This window comes from Aristolochia californica, unplaced genomic scaffold, assembly GCF_029961685.1.
Source record: "Aristolochia californica isolate CCGP_79_NKW_82.1479 unplaced genomic scaffold, dmAriCali1.0.hap1 SCAF_7, whole genome shotgun sequence".
Lineage (NCBI taxonomy): Eukaryota > Viridiplantae > Streptophyta > Magnoliopsida > Piperales > Aristolochiaceae > Aristolochia > Aristolochia californica.
This window is the reverse complement of record NW_027182268.1, coordinates 37,372,723-37,391,379: the sequence shown is the minus strand read 5'-3', so window position 1 is coordinate 37,391,379 and position 18,657 is coordinate 37,372,723. Positions and strand designations below refer to the sequence as shown.

General features: G+C 36.4%; 1 protein-coding gene across 3 annotated transcripts; it reads left to right on the top strand.

Annotated features, from left to right (window-relative positions):
• Positions 1 to 1,075: 1,075 nt before the first annotated feature.
• On the top strand, positions 1,076 to 18,152 carry LOC137937845 (alpha-glucan water dikinase, chloroplastic-like). Of its 3 annotated transcripts, none has more exons than XM_068783028.1 (34): positions 1,076 to 1,152; positions 2,079 to 2,375; positions 2,782 to 2,823; positions 2,903 to 3,012; positions 3,085 to 3,163; positions 3,334 to 3,425; positions 3,508 to 3,679; positions 5,830 to 6,045; positions 6,145 to 6,486; positions 6,573 to 6,680; positions 6,818 to 6,913; positions 7,035 to 7,175; positions 7,273 to 7,361; positions 7,588 to 7,722; positions 7,860 to 8,019; positions 8,095 to 8,184; positions 8,264 to 8,449; positions 8,543 to 8,605; positions 8,682 to 8,744; positions 8,851 to 8,910; positions 8,994 to 9,146; positions 9,269 to 9,352; positions 11,347 to 11,523; positions 11,618 to 11,724; positions 12,944 to 13,157; positions 13,271 to 13,374; positions 13,494 to 13,632; positions 13,932 to 14,057; positions 14,245 to 14,355; positions 14,950 to 15,048; positions 15,384 to 15,557; positions 15,829 to 15,921; positions 16,143 to 16,258; positions 17,720 to 18,152. In XM_068783028.1, exons 2-34 carry the CDS (start codon positions 2,118 to 2,120, stop codon positions 17,922 to 17,924), a joined length of 4,404 nt encoding a protein of 1,467 aa, XP_068639129.1. In that variant the 5' UTR covers positions 1,076 to 1,152; positions 2,079 to 2,117; the 3' UTR covers positions 17,925 to 18,152. The 3 variants fall into 3 exon arrangements, with proteins under 3 accessions (XP_068639129.1, XP_068639131.1, XP_068639130.1); XM_068783030.1 differs by having other exon boundaries at positions 1,117 to 1,162; XM_068783029.1 differs by having other exon boundaries at positions 1,143 to 1,215.
• Positions 18,153 to 18,657: the final 505 nt, after the last annotated feature.

Here is an 18,657-nt window from a genome sequence, read left to right as displayed (position 1 = left end):
GGGGGTACCGCCGATACACATCGACCGACACAAGAGAGCATATCGGCCGCATTCGGATTCCAGGGGACATCAAAATGGACCTCAAGGCCCCAGGTGTCGATGGCTTTTCACGGCGCGGACTCAAGTGTATCAGTTTAGTAAGGGCCTCTTGGTGCACCGTGTAAACTAGTGAAAGTGGCTCCAAAAGTGAGAAACGAGTGTAGTTAAGTCACTCCACGAGACCAGCGATGCTAATCCTGCAACGACTTTTGCCATGCCCTTCTTAATTGGGAATTTCATTGTGCACACTAATAAATGGTTCCATTGAGCTTATAAATGGTTCAGTTCGAACCTTATGACTTTATAAACGTATGGTCGATGTGACCTGTGGAGCCCGTGACAAGCGTGGGCGAGAGGGTTGGGATTTGGGAATACGTCGACCGAGGTGCATCCCTTCCTTGTCGGCCAAGCGAGCCAACTCACCTTTTTGTCCGTTTCTCTCTCTCTCTCTTTCAACCTTTTTTGTAAGAACCGCTTTTCATCCATTATTTTCAATGTTAACTAACTAAGCTTTTAATCACCCTCCATGACTTGATAATAAACCAATTAATTTATAATAAACTAAGGGTGAGACTCGAGAGAAGCGATGCGATGGAAGTCTTTTTCCGCTTCGGATCTGACGCTAGATGTCTCGTCACTGCTTTCGATACCCTTCCTAATTAGATCTCCATAACATTCAAATCTCTCAATGTATGTCAATTGCCAAGGATAGAGACATATCTCTTATTTACCAATATATCCACATAATGTAACATACTCAGTAACGTGCACTTGCTCTATTATATCTAGCAAATATCAGCAGAGCGAAACGTGCTGTTTTGCCAATTTAGAAAATCTTTGGGTCATTTTAGGTAATTTAATAATAAAATATCGCAGATTCTCGAAGGGCCCCGTGTCGCTGCCTTTGTCTTCGATATCGATATTTCTCACGTTAAAGGTCCAGATTCAAAGGCTCTTCCCATCCGTCAACGATTGACACGTGTCTGATAGATGACGTTGATCTCCGATCTCTCTCAGTTAAATGAATGCAGTCATAGCATCAGCTTGCTGGGGCGTCTACTGCTCTGTCGCACTTTCTCTCGGTATCGGAAAAGGAAACGGAGTTTTGTTGAGGTAGTGAGAGGTTGTGAAGTAGTTTTGGTTCAGCAAGGATTGATTAAATGAAATCGTTTGAAAGTAGGCAAATTATGATTGTCTCTTGTATTCTTAATTTTTGCTACTGTATTCAACATTTTTGGTTGTTTATATTAGTTTTTTTTTTTTTTTTTTTGTGATTTTCTCAAAGTTTGTCGGGAGCTTGCTAATATGCCTTTCATTGGATTGCTATGGGCTATAAGTATCGCTCGGTAAAGATATCTATAAGAAACTTATGCTTTCCAATGCGTTGTTATTTTGGTTCTCTTGTTTTTTAATTGAATGGAACCAGTTTGTGGAGTTTATTTTCATAATCGTGGAGTGCTTTTGAACTTCGACCAGTAATAAGTTTCGGAATCAATTTATTTGGTGCATTTCTTATTTTGTTCTTCTTATGATTTGATCACTTTCTGTCTCTAGCTATATTTTTGGACTACTGTAATCAGTTCAGGAATCTAAGAAACATTTAATCCGTTTCGTCGTTTGTTATTCGAGCGCATTTTGCTTGAACTAGATTAACTTTCGGCTATAATGGTTTACTTTCTTGATGGAGCTGGTATATTTTACTTTTTTACCGCTATGATGAAAGAGAAAGATGACAGTTTTCTTTTTCTTTTAGAAAATTTCAATAGGCATTTTAGTTGTTCATGATTTTCAATTATATGCAATTGCATTTTATAGACTGGTCGTTTACTCTAAGTATAGTTTGAAGAACTTGATATGCTTGAGTCAAGATACTCTTTCTAAGTAATGTCCTGACTTCTGCAAGTTATTGCATCTGCTATCTTTGTCCAAATTCAAATGAATCCTTTTCTAGATGATTATTTGTTTAATTTAAAAAAAAAATGTTTACCCTACAACTACCTAATAAGGTTTATCATTTATGTGATATTTTGTTTTGGCAGCTTTTACTTTTTGGAGAGGTGCATCCCAGGGCGTGAGATATGAATAATGCTTTAGGACATGGTATCCTTCACCAAGCTCTAACCCCACCTAAACCTGAGCATCCACAGAAATATTGTTCAGTCTCTTCTGGGAATCCAGCTTACTATGTCACCACTTCATCATTGTCAAATCAATCAGCGCACCAGTTGCCGAATCCCTTAAAAATTTCCAAGTTATATGAGAAAAGCTCCAGAACTATAGACCGCATGGTTTCCATTGTTCCATGTGCTGTATTGGCTACAAATCCTGCTTCTGAGGTTAGTTCTTCTTCATGTAGTATTGGGAGGAAGTGATGAATTCTTAAACCTTTGATTTCTTTTGCATATTTGAGAATCATTATATATCTCAAGTAGCTCCTTTGGAAATCTGTTTCCTCTTCACTATTAGTTGTTATTTATTACCTAAGATGGTTTACTTCTTGGAGCTGCTTTGATCAACTTTTGAAATCTCTCTCTCTCTCTCTCTCTAATTCGTACCATCTTGGATGATAAGCTTGACATATGGTTATGCAAAGCTGGCTTTTGAGATGCCTACTGATACTAGAGACAGCAATATCTTGTCTGAAAAAGTGTACCAATAAATTCTATCTCTAACATTCTAATGTTTGAAGAGGATACTCTATGCGAATGTAAGTAGATTTTTAACCAGTTCTACTATTGGCAGCGCACATGGAGGTTCAATCTGGATGGAAGTTCCAAGCTTCAGGTACTTTCTATGCAAATTTTCTTTGACTTGAAAGTTATTCCTAAGAAATGAATGAAACTTTAGCTTACTTATTCAACAGGTTGATGTCAGTATAGTGGCTCCTAATTCTTATCCTCAAGTAGACATACAAATTACAAACAGTAATAGCTCCCTCATACTTCACTGGGGTGCAATTTGTGGCAGAAACAGGTAAGGCTATATGGTTGAATATTTTCCTGCACTCCTCCTCTATGAGTTATTTATTCTCATGAAATTGTGCAGGAATTGGTCACTTCCTTCTTGCCGTCCTGATGGAACAAAAGTGTACAAGAACAAAGCTTTGCGTACTCCTTTTAGGAAAGTATGTTATCAGAAGTGATGCTACATCTTCATTGCATGATAATCTATGATTTTGTTCTCTACTTGGATTTTTTGGGGAAGGCTTTAGATTTGTTTTTCGAGAATAAGCTTATTTGAATGCACCCTTAATTGCTTCCTCCCACTACTTACTTTTATTCTTCTTTCTTCTAGTCTGGCTCGAACATGTTTTTGTCATTGGCAATTGATGATCCTCAGATACAAGGTATAGAATTTCTTGTATTGGATGAAACAAAGAACAAGTGGTGAGTTGCCTATACATCTAATTTCTCTATTTTAATAATCAAGTTTTATGTTTCCTTGATGTGGTTAGATTATTTATGCCAGGTTTAAAGATAATGGTCAGAACTTTTACATCCAATTGCCTATAAGTGATAAGTCAGATGCGCACAATTCAATTCCTTCAAATATTTCAGTACCTGAAGATCTTGTACAGATTCAAGCATATCTAAGGTGGCAAAGAAAGGGTAAACAAGCATATACACCAGAGCACGAGAAGGCAAGTGTCCGCTTTCCACTTTTTACATGAGACATGATTACCTGAAAGGGAAGAGAACACAGAGTTGGTTTAACTTGAATATAGTGCTGTCACATTGAGCTCAATTTGAGCCATCTCTTTGTTAAAAGGAAAGAGGCCTCTTATCTTCAGTTAGCCATTTTCGGATGGACCTGGGCCCAACGTTAGCACTCTTCAATAATTGATGTGATATTTACTTATCTTGGCTTTCAATACTAGTCCACCACATTAGTTGTTTTTCTCATTTTGTCTTTCCTGAATTGGCAACTAGAACTCAAGAAAAATCTGGTGATGGAAGACTTCCAATTTTTATTTTTTATTTTATTGGAAAAAGATGTTATATGGCTTCGTGCTTGGGGAGAGTCGCTAATTAAAGTCTTTTCAGTAAGGAAGTTCAGGGTTAGTCACTGTGGCTTCCCCTTGGTTTTGTTTTCATTTTTCAGATGATAGATTATGCCAATATCTTAAAGTAGTTTAGGAATTCATCCCTTGAAGAATTTGAAGAAGCAGTTTCCTAGTTTTCCTTTTCTTGCTTGCCTATAATATCTAGTTAATTGCACTCGCCCTCTTGAAAAATTTTGATATTTCAAACACCACAGATGTATTGATAAGTACACTTGGTGCCCTGGTTTTGAAATTTTGTTGAATTTTTAGAAAAGATAAATACTTTGTTGACTTGTTGTAATTTGAATACAATGGACCTCTATTTATTATAGAGGAAATAAGTAGAATCTAATTACAATTAAACTGCCTTTATCCTAGTTACATCCAAAGTCTAACACTTAACATAGACTTACAAATTAAGCCCCTCAGATTGAGAATTGGTTTGATAGGTTAAAAAATAGACTTACAAATTGGCATACAGTTCTCCATATAAAGTCTCGTTCTTGATGACATAAAACACCTTGAAAATTGAAGTTTTTTTTACTGCTACTCGAACCTTTCTTGTTTTTTTACCTTTTCTACTTCAAATATTGATTTCTCTTTGTAGAAAACTTTAATTTCAAATTTCTTTTTGCATTGAAAAGTATACTCAAATGTCTTTCCGTCAATATAGAATTTGCAATATGAAAAGTTCAGTATGGAGGTGCAGAATGTCAAGGGAACAATGAATATTAGGACAAAGGAAGAAAAAGGTAGAATACAAACCTAAACTGCTAGAGATGATCAATCAGAAAAGGATCACATTATCTTTGTTGGTTGACCGAGTCAACACACAGAACCCGCTCTAATACCATGTTGAATTTCTAGAAAAGATAAATACTTTGTTGACTTGTTGTAATTTGAGTACAATGAGCCTCTATTTATAATAGAGGAAATAAGTAGAATCCAATTACAATTAAACTACCTTTGTTTCAATTAAACTCAAAGTCTAACTCTTCAAAATAGGTCCTAGAATAATTAAACAATTGAACATAAATAGAAGACCGAAATAACTAAAATGCCTTTTAGCTGAAACACTTCTGGGAGACTTCCTCCCATGAGACTCCTGTAAGATTTTGCCATATTAATTACTGCTCTATGAGACTTTTTTCTTGGAGAGTCATGTAAGACTCTCCTATACCTTCTCTTTAACATATTTCATTACAAAATCTCTTTGACTCTTTCTTAAAAACCTTTAGTTTTTTTCTCTTCATGTGAGGGGCTGCAATTCCTTTCCCCATTCTCTTTTGATGTGTAGGAGAGAGTGAACAAAATGGGAACCCTCCAATTTACCTCCTTACCTCAAACCCCCACACACCACAGTCACACCCCCTCCCTCATAGAGAAGCAAGAGAAAGTGGGGAGAACTGAAATTCTATTAACCTGCTTCTCCCCTAAGTTAAAGAGGTAGGTTAGGGCATATTGTCATATTAACAGAAAATGTAGCAATAAATGAGTCCTAAGTGTTATAAAATTTCAAAGCCAAGAGGTTGGATATAATTATTGCTAGTTTTGATGGGTTGATATAATTTCACAATCTCTGGGGAAGTGTAATTAAGTTATAATAGCTATTCTGTGGATTGGGTCTTTAGCTGAATGACTGCATGGTGGGGTTTATTAGTTTGAGAGTTTCAATTCAAGATTGCAGGCATTAAGAGGTATTGCATCTGTGAGCTCAACATTAAAGAAATATTTTGTGCATGCTATAGGAAGAGTATGAAGCTGCCCGAACTGAATTACTTGAGGAAGTAGCCAGGGGAGCTTCCATAGAAGAGATCCGTACAAGGTTAACAAAAAAGGATGACAAGCCTAAGGAGAGAACTTCCACATTAGAGAAAAACATTCCTAATGAACTTGTTCAAATACAAGCATTTATACGATGGGAAAAGGCAGGGAAACCTAACTATTCCCCTGATCAACAACTGGTAACATTTTTCTTCTGTTCTATTGTTAGTGGAAATGATCATTTTCTATCTTGTCCTATGATCCACTTATGCAATAATCATTTTATGTATTCTTGGTAGAGAGAGTTTGAAGAAGCTAGAAAAGAATTGCAGCTTGAATTAGAACAAGGCTCCTCAATTGATGAGATAAGGAAAAAAATTACCAAAGGAAACATACAAACCACCAATGTTTCTCAGCATTTGAAGACGAAAAGGTATTTCACTGGTGAAAGAATCCAGCGCAAGAAAAGAGACATCATGCAGTTTCTCAATAAATATGTGGCTGAGCCTGGGAAGGAAAAAAAAATTCTCTCAACTCAAACTCTAACAAAATTTGAACTATGGTCAAAGGCTAAAGAAGAAAAGGATGGTGGCAGCATTGTGAACAAGAAACTTTTTAAGCTGGGAGACAAAGAACTTCTGGTTAGATAACGTTCTGTTCTGTTTTTTATTTACTCTTGAAAACCATTCCTGCTTCTTGAGTAATGAATTGCTTTCCCATTTTGAAGGCACTAGTGATAAAACAACAAGGGAAGACCAAAGTTTATATTGCTACAGACATGAAAGAGCCAATTGTTCTTCATTGGGCATTATCAGAAAGAGCTGGGGAGTGGATGGTAAGATGTTGAGCATGGACTCTGCCATGTTAAAGAATAGATTGTTAGTTTGAAACAATTCACTTTGTTGCTCCTCAATCTTTTCTTCCTTTTTAATAATGTGAAATTACAGAGTTGGTGTATCTAATGTTTTATAGGCGCCTTCTCTTAGTACACTTCCGCCCTGCTCAGTTTTGATGGATAGAGCTTTTGAAACACCATTAGTAGAGGATTCTGTAGATGCTGCTTCCAAGGTACTCAATAAAAGCAGGAACTCTAATCTTAACAAGGGTTAAGAGCAAGAGTACTCAAACTTGTCTCACATTTTTTACCAACTTATCAGCTAGCTCCTCATTTTCTCTCTAAAATTTTCAGTTGCAGTCTATAGAAATAGAGGTTGATGGAGCCAATTTTGTGGGATTGCCTTTTGTTCTTTTATCAAATGGAAGATGGATAAATAACAATGGATCTGACTTTTATGTTGAATTTAGCAGTCAAGTTGAGAAGGCTATGAAGGTCTGTTTTTTATGGATTTTTAATTTCATCTCCCTTTTTCTATCATTACTTCATCTTTTCTTTTTGGTTTCTAATATATTGATTCCTGTTTTTATAGGATGTTGGCGATGGCAATGGTACTGCAAAGGCATTACTGAATAGAATAGCAGAATTGGAGACTGAGGCTGAAAGGTCTTTTATGCATAGGTAAAGTATATGGTTGATTAAGTCTCGAAGACTTTTGATCCTTCTTGAAACAAAAAAGATAATCTCTTCGACCATGCTTGTGTTCTTTTCATGTAAAATTCAATTTTAGAACTATTTCAGAAATATTTAATCTGGGGTTATTAGACTTGTTCGAATTTCATTTTTTTCCGTTTTGATTAAGAGGTCCTGTGCATGATCTATCAAGAATGATGTTATTTCGTGGCAGATTTAACATTGCAGCAGACTTGACAGAGTGGGCAAAAGATTTTGGAGAGTTGGGTCTTGCAGGGCTTTTAGTGTGGTTGAGGTTCATGGCTACAAGACAACTCACTTGGAATAAAAACTACAATGTCAAGCCTCGGTATACCTCTTCTTGCTAACTTGGTCCATCATATTCATTTCTTTTGTGCACTGTCCATTTTCGTATCTTCAATTGTTTATTCTGCTTGTTAATGTTATATTCAGTTGTAGATAAATTTCTGTCTTGCCTATTTGCAGTGAAATCAGTAAAGCTCAAGACAGGTTGACAGATTTGCTTCAAGATGTATACAAAAGTTCTCAGTACAGAGAAATCTTGAGGATGATCATGTCAAGTGTCGGCCGTGGCGGTGAAGGAGATGTAGGTCAGCGGATCCGAGACGAGATTCTGGTGATCCAGGTACTTTCTAGAATTACTGCATCTCTTAGTTTCACTATTTGGGAATCAGGAAGGTAAAATATGCAAATTTGGCAGAGAAATAATGACTGTAAAGGTGGAATAATGGAGGAGTGGCATCAGAAGCTGCATAACAATACTAGTCCTGATGATGTTATAATCTGTCAGGTAATCGATACTACAGTTTTATTATACTATTTATAATCTGTCAGGTAGCCAGTTACAAATAACAACAACATTCTTGCAGGCGCTTATTGACTATATCAAAAGTGATTTCAATATTGACGTCTATTGGAGTACATTAAAATCAAACGGCATAACAAAAGAACGACTTTTAAGTTATGACCGTGCCATTCACTCTGAACCAAAATTTCGAATCGACCAGAAGGAGGGCCTTCTTCGTGATCTGGGGAACTACTTGAGAACTTTAAAAGTAGGATTTTAAATCTGTGTGACTTGACATTTTTGTTATTTTCCTTATTCATGTTAGCAATATAAATTGTTGTCTTTAAATTATTACTTCTAGGCAGTTCACTCAGGTGCAGATCTTGAGTCAGCAATCTCAACTTGTTTGGGTTACAAATCGGAGGTAATATCTTAAATTTCCCTTTGCATGCCTGAATATAACTTTCCTATTTTTTTTATATGATTGCTGTTTCTTTCAGGGCCAAGGGTTCATGGTTGGGGTTCGCATCAATCCTGTTTCAGGCTTGCCATCTGGATTTCCAGTAAAATTCTCAACTCTAATCACAGAATATTTGTTTTGATGAAAACATCAATATTTCTTAATGGTTGGGTTGAATTCATGTATGTATGCATGTGCTTGTGTTGCAGGAGCTCCTCCAATTCATTCTAGAGCATGTTGAGGATAAAAATGTGGAACCTCTACTAGAGGTGGGTCAATGCTTTGGGTATTTTTGTTTATTGGTTGGAGAGACATTCTGTTTAAACTTATTGTGTTTCTAAATATGGTTCAGAGTTTGCTAGAAGCACGTGCAGAGCTTCAACCACTGCTTCATAGATCACACGAGAGGTTGAAGGATCTTATATTTTTGGATATTGCGTTAGATTCAACAGTTAGAACAGCCATCGAAAGGGGATATGAAGATCTAAACAAGTCTGGTCCAGAGGTGCATTATATATTGTTTGTGTTACCCTTTAATTTGGTCTCTGTTGTTTATCCTTCTGACAGGCATGTTTATGCAGTTAGTTTATATCAAAATTTATTGCTATCTATTGCGTTTTCTTGCAGAAAGTTATGTACTTCATCACCCTTGTTCTTGAGAATCTTGTACTCTCATCAGACAACAATGAAGAACTCATCTACTGCTTGAAGGTATATCAGTAAAAATACTATTTATTTATATCTTTTGCCACATGGAAATTAGGCTTGAGAGATTTAAGAGAGAGCCAAATATTGAATGAAAATCAGATCATATGGTAATCAGGTCGAGGTTTCTGCTTTTTTATTGTTAGTTGAAGGGTAAATGCCATGGGAACTGGTCTTCAGGAGAAAGTTTTATGTGTCATGATGTAATTGGCAAAATTTAAACTATAGTTATGACGTACTGTCTTTGTGAAAATGGTAATTGTAAAATTTCATAATCAAGAGGTTGGAAGATTGAGAAAGAGAGAAGTAAGAGAGAAGTAAGAGAGAAAGAAAGAGAGAAGTAGAGAAGAACTGCTATATAGCCAGGTAGTCTCGTTAGGGTGATAATCAACCTCTAAACTTTATTAATCACTAAAAAAGAGAACTACACAAGAATGACTAAGATGCGCCTCATTACTCGTGTCACTTAATAATGACTTCTAGACTCATTATGTTTATAAGTTCTGACTTGAATTGACTATATCTAAGCCAGGTACACTCCTAGACTTACACAGGACCATTTAAATGATGTCAAATACTCCCAAGATCATATTTTCTAACAAAAATGATGACATGTTGAAGGAAATTCACCTGGGTCATTAGTAGAACAATAATGACAGGCTTGGCAGCGTGTAGCTAAGGGTATCTTAATCATCTTCTAGTCTTTGTGCCACTATGGTATTGCATCCTTTGATCCAGAGCATTAGAGAAACATGAAGTTGAAACCGGAAGGTACACTATACAGTGTGAATTGTGATGCAATTGCAAAGATGCCAAATGAGGTGAGGTGGTCCCCACACAAAGACAGTGGGAGGGGCTTGAATTATGTAGCCATTATGATGCCACAATCCTTACATTTTTAATGTTGTTGTTTGCATATTGTTTGGATAGTTATTCTTCTTGGATTTTCTTGTTTAAGGGGTTATATGCTGTGTCTTTTTTTCTTTTCTTTGGTAGTTATTATTTTGGAGGTGTTTTTTTGACTCTGTCAGAGGAGCTATTCAGATTCTCTGTTTACTTGTAATTTCTCTGTATCTTAAAAATAAAGATTGTCTATTTTCATGGTAGAGCACATTGTATTGATCCTTCTATCCTGTTTGTCATCAAGTCCTCTTATGGTAATCTTCTCTTAAAAATGTCATGGGTGTCATTAAAATGTTTCAGAAACTTAAAAATGAATAAGGAGACAAACAGGTAGCCAGAAGCAAAAGAGAAAAACAAAAAAAAGGAGCAGATTTTTCCTGAACTAAGGGATGAGAAGATGAAAATCATTAGACTATGTATCCCATTGAAAAATGCATGTTTTTAGTGGGCTGTGGATCAAGGAAGTTTTTCTTTTTCTTTTTTCTCCCATGGACATTAAAAGAGCAAATCCAAGTTTATGCATTTTTGCAACTTCAGTGGAATTTTAATGCGGTTTTGTTACATAAAACCAATAAAAGTTACAATGCATGCAGTCTTTTTGCATACCTCGTTAAGTTTGGTTCCCAACTTCTTCCTGTCTATTTAATGGTTATTATAATTATTTTGCTCTCTTTCAAAAAATGATTATTGTTATCTCAACTACTTGTATGTCTGTTTTTTAAGTTGGGAAAAAAGAGCCCAATATATTTGCGGCAATATTTGCAAGATGGTCATATGTTTTCAGTGGTGAGGGATGTGGATTGTGATGTGCGTCCGGGTGCTTTTAATCTACATTTGGACTGCATTAAGTCAAAGGGATGATGAGCTCCTGGTAATAGTAAGGCCTGAAAGAAAATTTTAAACTTTTCAACTCTGAAAGGTGAAAATAAGCATATTCAACATTTTGATTTCTCTATGATTTGTATGTTATTTGTGTTTTTTGGGGTGATAAGACTTCTAGTCATTTAGTAGTTACAACCTCTGTAGCTGTTCATTTAGATGGATGATATAATGGAATTACATCTATTTTATTTCTAAAATTTCTGCGGTTTATAAAGGGATGGAATCATGCCCTAGACCTCTGCAGAAGTAAAAATGATCAGTGGGCATTATACACCAAATCAGTTCTTGATCGGACTCGCCTAGCACTTTCAAGCAAGGCAGAGTATTACCACCTTGTCCTTCAACCTTCAGCGGAATACCTTGGATGCCTGCTTGGAGTTGAAGAATGGGCTGTATGTATTTGCTATTTCAATTACACTTCAACTTTTAGTTGGTTATAATGCTGCAGTCTCTCTACTTATTTGTCATTAACAACTTGTTTTGCAGGTAAACATATTCACCGAAGAAATTATTCGGGCTGGATCAGCTGCTTCTTTGTCTTCTCTTCTCAACCGGCTAGACCCTGTTCTTCGGGAGAAAGCTCATCTAGGAAGGTTAGTGTATTTCTATAATTTTATTATTTTTTTTGAAAAATAGTGCTATGAAATCATCTGAAACATGACTTTTGCCAAGCCTAAGCGGATAATGTCAATACTTATGATGATTAGATTAGATTAGAAGTTGAGTTCTTGTTAATAGGACTCAAAGTATGTTGATCTATGATCATTTTGAAAGTGTACCATGACCAAAATAGAAAAAGATGAAACGTTAGCATATGTTCATTTTCTAAGCCTTTTACCACCTAAGAGAAGATCTCAAGTTGTTCTTGATCAAGATGTTTTTTGAGGAAACTTGTCAGGGCAAAACATTTCTTTAACTCCTCAACAGTATACTCCATTTTCTAATCCGTTATTATTTTTCTCATTTCTTAGGCAGGTCAATTTATTGTATAAAGTATGTGAAACATGACTTATTGCAAGGCTTTATAAGTGGATAATGCCAAGAGTGACGATTATTAGATTGGATTAGAAGTTTGCGGAGCCTGTTGATCTGTGACCATTTTAAAAGCCTACCATGAGCAAAGTTAGAAGAAGAAGAAGCATTAGCATATGTACATTCTCAAAAAAAATACTATGTAAGAGGAGATCTAGAACAAGATTAAAAAAAAAGAGATCTGGAATTTGTCCTTAATCCTGCAATTTTTTTTAACGAAATTTCTTACAGCAAAAGAGTTCTTTCCAACTACGTACTTCCCTTTCTGAGGCATGAAAGATGAAAAACAGTCCACACTTGGCGATCCCCCCTCCCCTTGCTGGGTAATAGGCTGTTGCTAAATCAATCAAATTTCCCTTGGCCAGTCATTGACCTTCAAAAATATTCAACAGACAACCATCACTATGTAAGAGGCCAACACACATTGCTGAGGCAATGACGGCTTGTGAAATCAGATAGATATATCTTCTTCTAGTCTAGACTAAGTCCCACTTTAAACGAAGGAAAACAGAGTTGGAAAGACCATTTGAGAAGCCCACCAAAGAGCCTGACTGAGTAAAACTAGGTGAGGAAGGTTGAAATGGTAAAAAACTATCGATTCAAGTGGTTTTTAGTTTTGCACGAAAAATGACTTGTTTAGAAGCTCGTTTGTGGTGGATATAGGCTTCCTAGCATAAGATGATGTTGGCAGTTCCAGTACATCTTGAAAACTCTCTGACATGCAAAATTAGTAATTCAAACAACTGAACAAACCTAATGAAATATTCATTTTTGGATCAGTTGGCAGGTCATTAGTCCAGTTGAAGTTGTTGGATCTGTGGTGGTCGTAGATAAATTGCTTTCTGTCCAGAATGAATCATATGGGAATCCTACCATTATACTGGCAAACAGCGTAAAGGGTGAGGAGGAAATCCCAGATGGCGCTGTTGCAGTCCTTACTCCAGACATGCCAGATGTCCTATCTCATGTTTCAGTGCGAGCAAGAAACTCTAAGGTAATGAGCCCACCCCCCAGTTCAGTAGTGACTATACTCCCTAGTGTTTATCTTCATAATGCTGATGGCACTGTCAAACCATTGTGATGATGAGAAATTGTGAATGATGGCAGGTCTGCTTTGCTACATGCTTTGACCCTAAAATCCTTTTGGACCTGCAAGCAAGAGAGGGGAAGTTGTTGCGGCTAAAACCCACATCAGCAGGTGTTATTTACAGGTTTATTTCTTGAACTTGAGTGATGAAATTTGTTTTTTTGTCAAATATTGTAGATAGAAATGTTGTTATTTGATGATATAATGGTGGTCCTAACTCTATTTTGTTGTGTCAAACTGTAGTGAGGTCAAGGTTAGCGAACTTGCAGATCCAAGTTCATTAAATCAAAGGGATGACTTAGCTGGACCTTCGCTAACTCTGGTTAGAAAGCAGTTTGCTGGTAGATATGCAATCTCAGCTGATGAGTTCAACAGTGAAATGGTTAGTTGTGAATATAATATGTGATGCACTTTTGAGTGACCAACTTTATCTCTGGTTATGGAATTTCAGGAGCTGTAGTTAACTGAGAGTGGGGTGAAAAGACATTTGTTTACGTGATTTCGCAGTAGTTAGAACTGAGAGTGGGGGGTGAAAAGACATTTTTTTATGTGGTAACTTTTTATGTGTGTATTGTGCCTAACTTTTACTTTTTTAGGTTGGGGCCAAATCTAGGAACATAGCAACATTTGTTTATGTGGTAACTTTTTTGTGTGTATTGTGTTTAACTTTTACTTTTTTAGGTTGGGGCCAAATCTAGGAACATATCATATTTGAAGGGAAAAGTCCCCTCCTGGGTGGGTATTCCAACTTCAGTTGCGCTACCATTTGGTGTTTTTGAGAAAGTTCTAGCAGATGATTCTAATAAGGTGGGTTCAGCGCATCCTTCTATGGTAGTGAAATGTTGCTTGGTGTATTTAACTGTATATTTATTTTGTGGTTTTTGGAACTAGACAGCAATAGATTATGTTAGTTCAGTTGTTTCGAAGACTATGTAGCCTCCCTCTGATAAATTATCCAATAATGTGACTCATGATTTGCAACCTTATTTTACAGACAGTAGCAACCCGATTACAACAATTGAAGAACAAATTGGTGGACGGAGATGTTGACGCACTTGGTGAAATTCGAAAAACAGTACTGGAGCTTGTTCCCCTACCTCAATTGGTACGTTCTAGTTTGCATTGGTTGAATCAGAACATGTAGAATGATCTTACAGCCATTGGATTGATTGTATTTAAATTGGTCCTTAACTGTATGACAGTTAAAAACTAGAAATCCCATCTGACTCTAGACCGCTCAACTGGATCTTAGGCATGTTAGGGAATTGTCCAACATGGACAAACGAGTCGAAAGAAGTTTCCTAGTTTGGCTGGTCATTTTGGGAAAGAAGCTTCCTAATTTGGCTTGTCATTTTGGGAAAGAAGATTCCTAATTTGGCTAGTCATATTGGGATAGGCCTTGGACCCAATTTCACATGGTATCAAAACCTGTGCTTGTACGAGGACCTCTGCCCAAGTTATTTGTGTTGGAGCCATAAAGGGCCGCACGTGTGAGGGAGTGTTAGAAAACAGTCCTACATAGACAAATGAGTAGAAAGATTTTTGGTTTATTAGTTGGGAAAGAGACTTCCTAATTTGGCTAGTTATAGTGGAAGGCTTTGGACCTAACTTCACAAGGCATATTATATTATTAAATTCTTTTTGAATGGAAAATAATTTTCTACTTTGAGGGTTTAAATAAGTAGTTCACTTGCTTTAGGTGCAAGAACTGAAGGACAAAATGAGTAGTTCGGGAATGCCATGGCCAGGTGATGAAGGTCAGGAACGATGGGAACAAGCATGGAATGCAATAAAAAAGGTGAACAACTGAAAAACTCATCTAAACTGCAGTTATTTTATGATCAAAAGTATTTTCTGCTGGTTTCTTTGAAATTCCGGTGTAGGTTTTTTCTGAACCAGGAATGATGAAATGCCTATGCTTCAGTCTCTATATGTCCAAATGATCTGTTGATAAACTCTAGGAAATTGTCTTGATACTGAAAAAAGGCTTATTTGCTAAATTCAGAGATACATAGGGCTCAAATCACACACTTGCATGATGCATTTATTGCAGTATGCTGTTTGTAGTATTCAGAATATCTGCTTGCAAACTATCCTTTTTTGTTTTATTGCTACATTTATTTGTTCTTTCAGGTTTGGGCTTCAAAATGGAATGAGAGGGCCTATTCCAGTACCCGGAGAGTGAAATTGGATCATGACTACCTTTGCATGGCTGTCCTTGTTCAAGAAATTATTAGTGCTGATTATGCATTTGTTATTCACACCACTAACCCATCATCTGGAGATTCATCTGAGATATATGCTGAGGTATGTCTATTTCAATCTAACTATTGGACTAGGAAAACCCTCTTCCAGTTCTGTCGTAATGTGTTACCTGATTGGACTTAGTTGGTAATCTTATAATTAACAGAGTTTTAAAAGTGAATCAAGATTTTCACCATTAAAAATCATGCATCCATGCCCAAGGAGGAAGTGAATTCTTTTATTCCATTTCTGCCAGTGAACTTTTCTCCCATTTCTTGGCTTTAGTAGTACCAAAAATGTGATCAGAGAAGCTCAGGCTTGCTTCTGCATGTAGGTGGTGAAAGGACTTGGAGAAACATTAGTGGGAGCATACCCAGGTCGTGCTTTGAGCTTTGCTTGCAAGAAGAGTGATCTCAATTTGCCCAGGGTAAGTACATGGCACTTCAATAACTCTTTTTCTTTATTACATTCGGTCTTCAACAAAGACTAGTCTTTTCAAATGTGTTATGTGTAGTTCCATATTATGTCATACACTTACAATAAATCTCAGACAAGATTGCACAATTGGATGGAGTAATGGAATGGTTAAAGTATAAACAGAAATTTCTATTACTTCTTCCTGGACTAATGGATCTTGTTGTTTGTTAGGTATTGGGTTACCCAAGCAAACCTGTTGGCCTTTTTATTAGACGATCAATTATCTTCAGGTCGGACTCCAATGGCGAGGATTTAGAAGGTTATGCAGGTGCAGGACTTTATGACAGGTTAGCTGCAATATTTTTTTCTCCTGATAAAGGTGTATGAAACATATTAAGCCTGTTGTTGTTCTCTTAATAAACTTTTACCATCGTTCAGGAAAAAAACATATTAAGCCTGTTGACTAAAATAAATGCATTGGAATTGTTAGAGTAAACAAGCTCTGATTTTGGATTTCAAATCTAAGACTTGGTCTGAGTTGCTTTCACTTGCCCAAGTCAACTTGAATCAGTAGAAAAATGGATAGCTTAAAACTCTGTTTATAAGTGAGTTTATTTTTTTAGACTTGCACAATTTCAGATATTCGGATTAGAACACCTCCGAGTTGCTTTGAAAAACAAAGCTGAGTAATTTCAAACCATTTTTTTTAAATCTCCGTTTAACCTTATTTTGTGTGATCCTTAAACTCGCACAACTAGATTTAACAGTGATTTTGGTATTTTTATGCTCTGTAAGTTTTAGGGCAAAAGAAGAATAGATGCATGATTTATGAATGTCAAACTGTGCATCTTAGATTTTATATATTTAATTTTTTGTATACTTTTTATTTTAACTAATTTAGAGATACGTATAATTTTAGTTGTTCATGCGAGTACAGTGCATATATGTTTATTGTGTTTTTATTTATATTGACTGTTCTTTTTAACTGGTCAGAACTAACCTGTCGTTGTGTTAACTTTGATAGATAGGAAATTGAGCTTAGTTTAGTTTTTGTTGTTTTTAGTTTATGATGCTATTGAAGACATCCGTGTGGATGGAAATGTTTTGGGGTTTGTTTTCATTGTCAGACATAATCATATCATGACAATGCTCACCTATTGAGTTGCTTCAAGTTTTTAGTAGGGAGTGGGGACAAAATATTTAGTCGTTGCAGCTGGATTTCCACTGCAAAGAAGATCTCCAAAGTCTTCCATGGATCTAATCGAACGTCCATAACACTTTTCCCTTTGTACTCTGCTTAGGGAGATCCATTATGGGTCCAAGCGAACACTTGGTGCGTCTTTTCTCAAGCACCCTGCTTAGTTTTATTCCATTAGGCAGATCAGGTGAAGAGATCTAGGAGGGGTTTATTAGGAGGTCATGGTTAAAATTTATAGTAGGGAAGGTTTGCATTTGGGGTTGCCAAGGAAGTTGCTTCTAATGGGTTCTTCCTCTAGTATGCAGCAGATAGTTGCTTAGTAGATACAATTTCCTTTTGTTAGCTCTGTTGTGGACTTGCTCCTTGAGGGCCGGGCCGCTCATACTTCAGTACTCAAAAAAGAGGTCAATAAAAATTTCTAAATTTGATATAAAGATTCAATATTTTCTTCTGGATATATTTCATAGTTCTAATCCCCGAGTGATGCTTTTTAAATTTATTTTCCAATCTAATATGGCAGTTTTAATATATGGAGGTAAAGTTTTTTGCATTTGTTCGGTTCACTATATCCGTGCTTATTCCCATTGATTTTATCTTTATTGATCCACAGTGTGCCCATGGACGAGGAAGAGAAGATTGTGTTAGATTACTCGGTGGATCCGTTATTAATAGATGTGAATTTCCGAAATTCAATTCTCTCAAGTATTGCTCGGGTTGGGAGTGCGATCGAGGAGCTCTACGGATCTCCTCAAGATATTGAAGGTGTAGTGAAGGACGGTAAGATATTTGTGGTACAAACAAGGCCCCAGATGTGATTTAAGATTTTATGATTTGCTTGTTCTACCCCGTTAAAAAGGAAGAAGGGATATACGTCAATGGATGCATATAGTTATGTAAGAGAATAAAGCTTCCCTCATTTCTTTGAATAACTCTGTAACAATTAATAAAATTCTGGACAATCCATGGTAGAGAAAATATTTATTGTCTTGCCATGATAGGTAGTATTTTACTACTGATGAACTAATGTAGCATGACATGTCAAACATGTGGCTTGTTATGTTAACTATGTGGCATATGAATGAAATTAATTATTAGTGAGAGAATAATCCCACATAGAATAACATTAAGAAATGACTTTCTTAAGTAGGTTAGTTATTTTTGGATGGGTATTTGACTCGATTTTCAAAACAGCACATATCTCGCCCATGTAAATTCTATTCTTCCTTTTCTCTCTTCCTTCTGCTCTATCGTGTCTCCATTTTTCAAGTATGGAAGCATGTGTTATTTGCACTTGTTGGCTACGCATCGGAAAAGGGTTTTGTTTCAATGTTGAGATCTTCTTCCCCCCTCCCGTGTTGTTTCTTTGCTGTCACCTCATCTTCTGAGTCACAAGTTTTAATTATAGCTCTTGCGTAAAACTCACGCTAGTCATTTGATGCGATCGAAGCCATCCATTAACCCCTATAATCTCGATCATATATCTTTTGTGTACATTCCTAAGGTCGTTGCATGTCCAGGATCTTGGCGTGGAAATATGAGTGCAATACA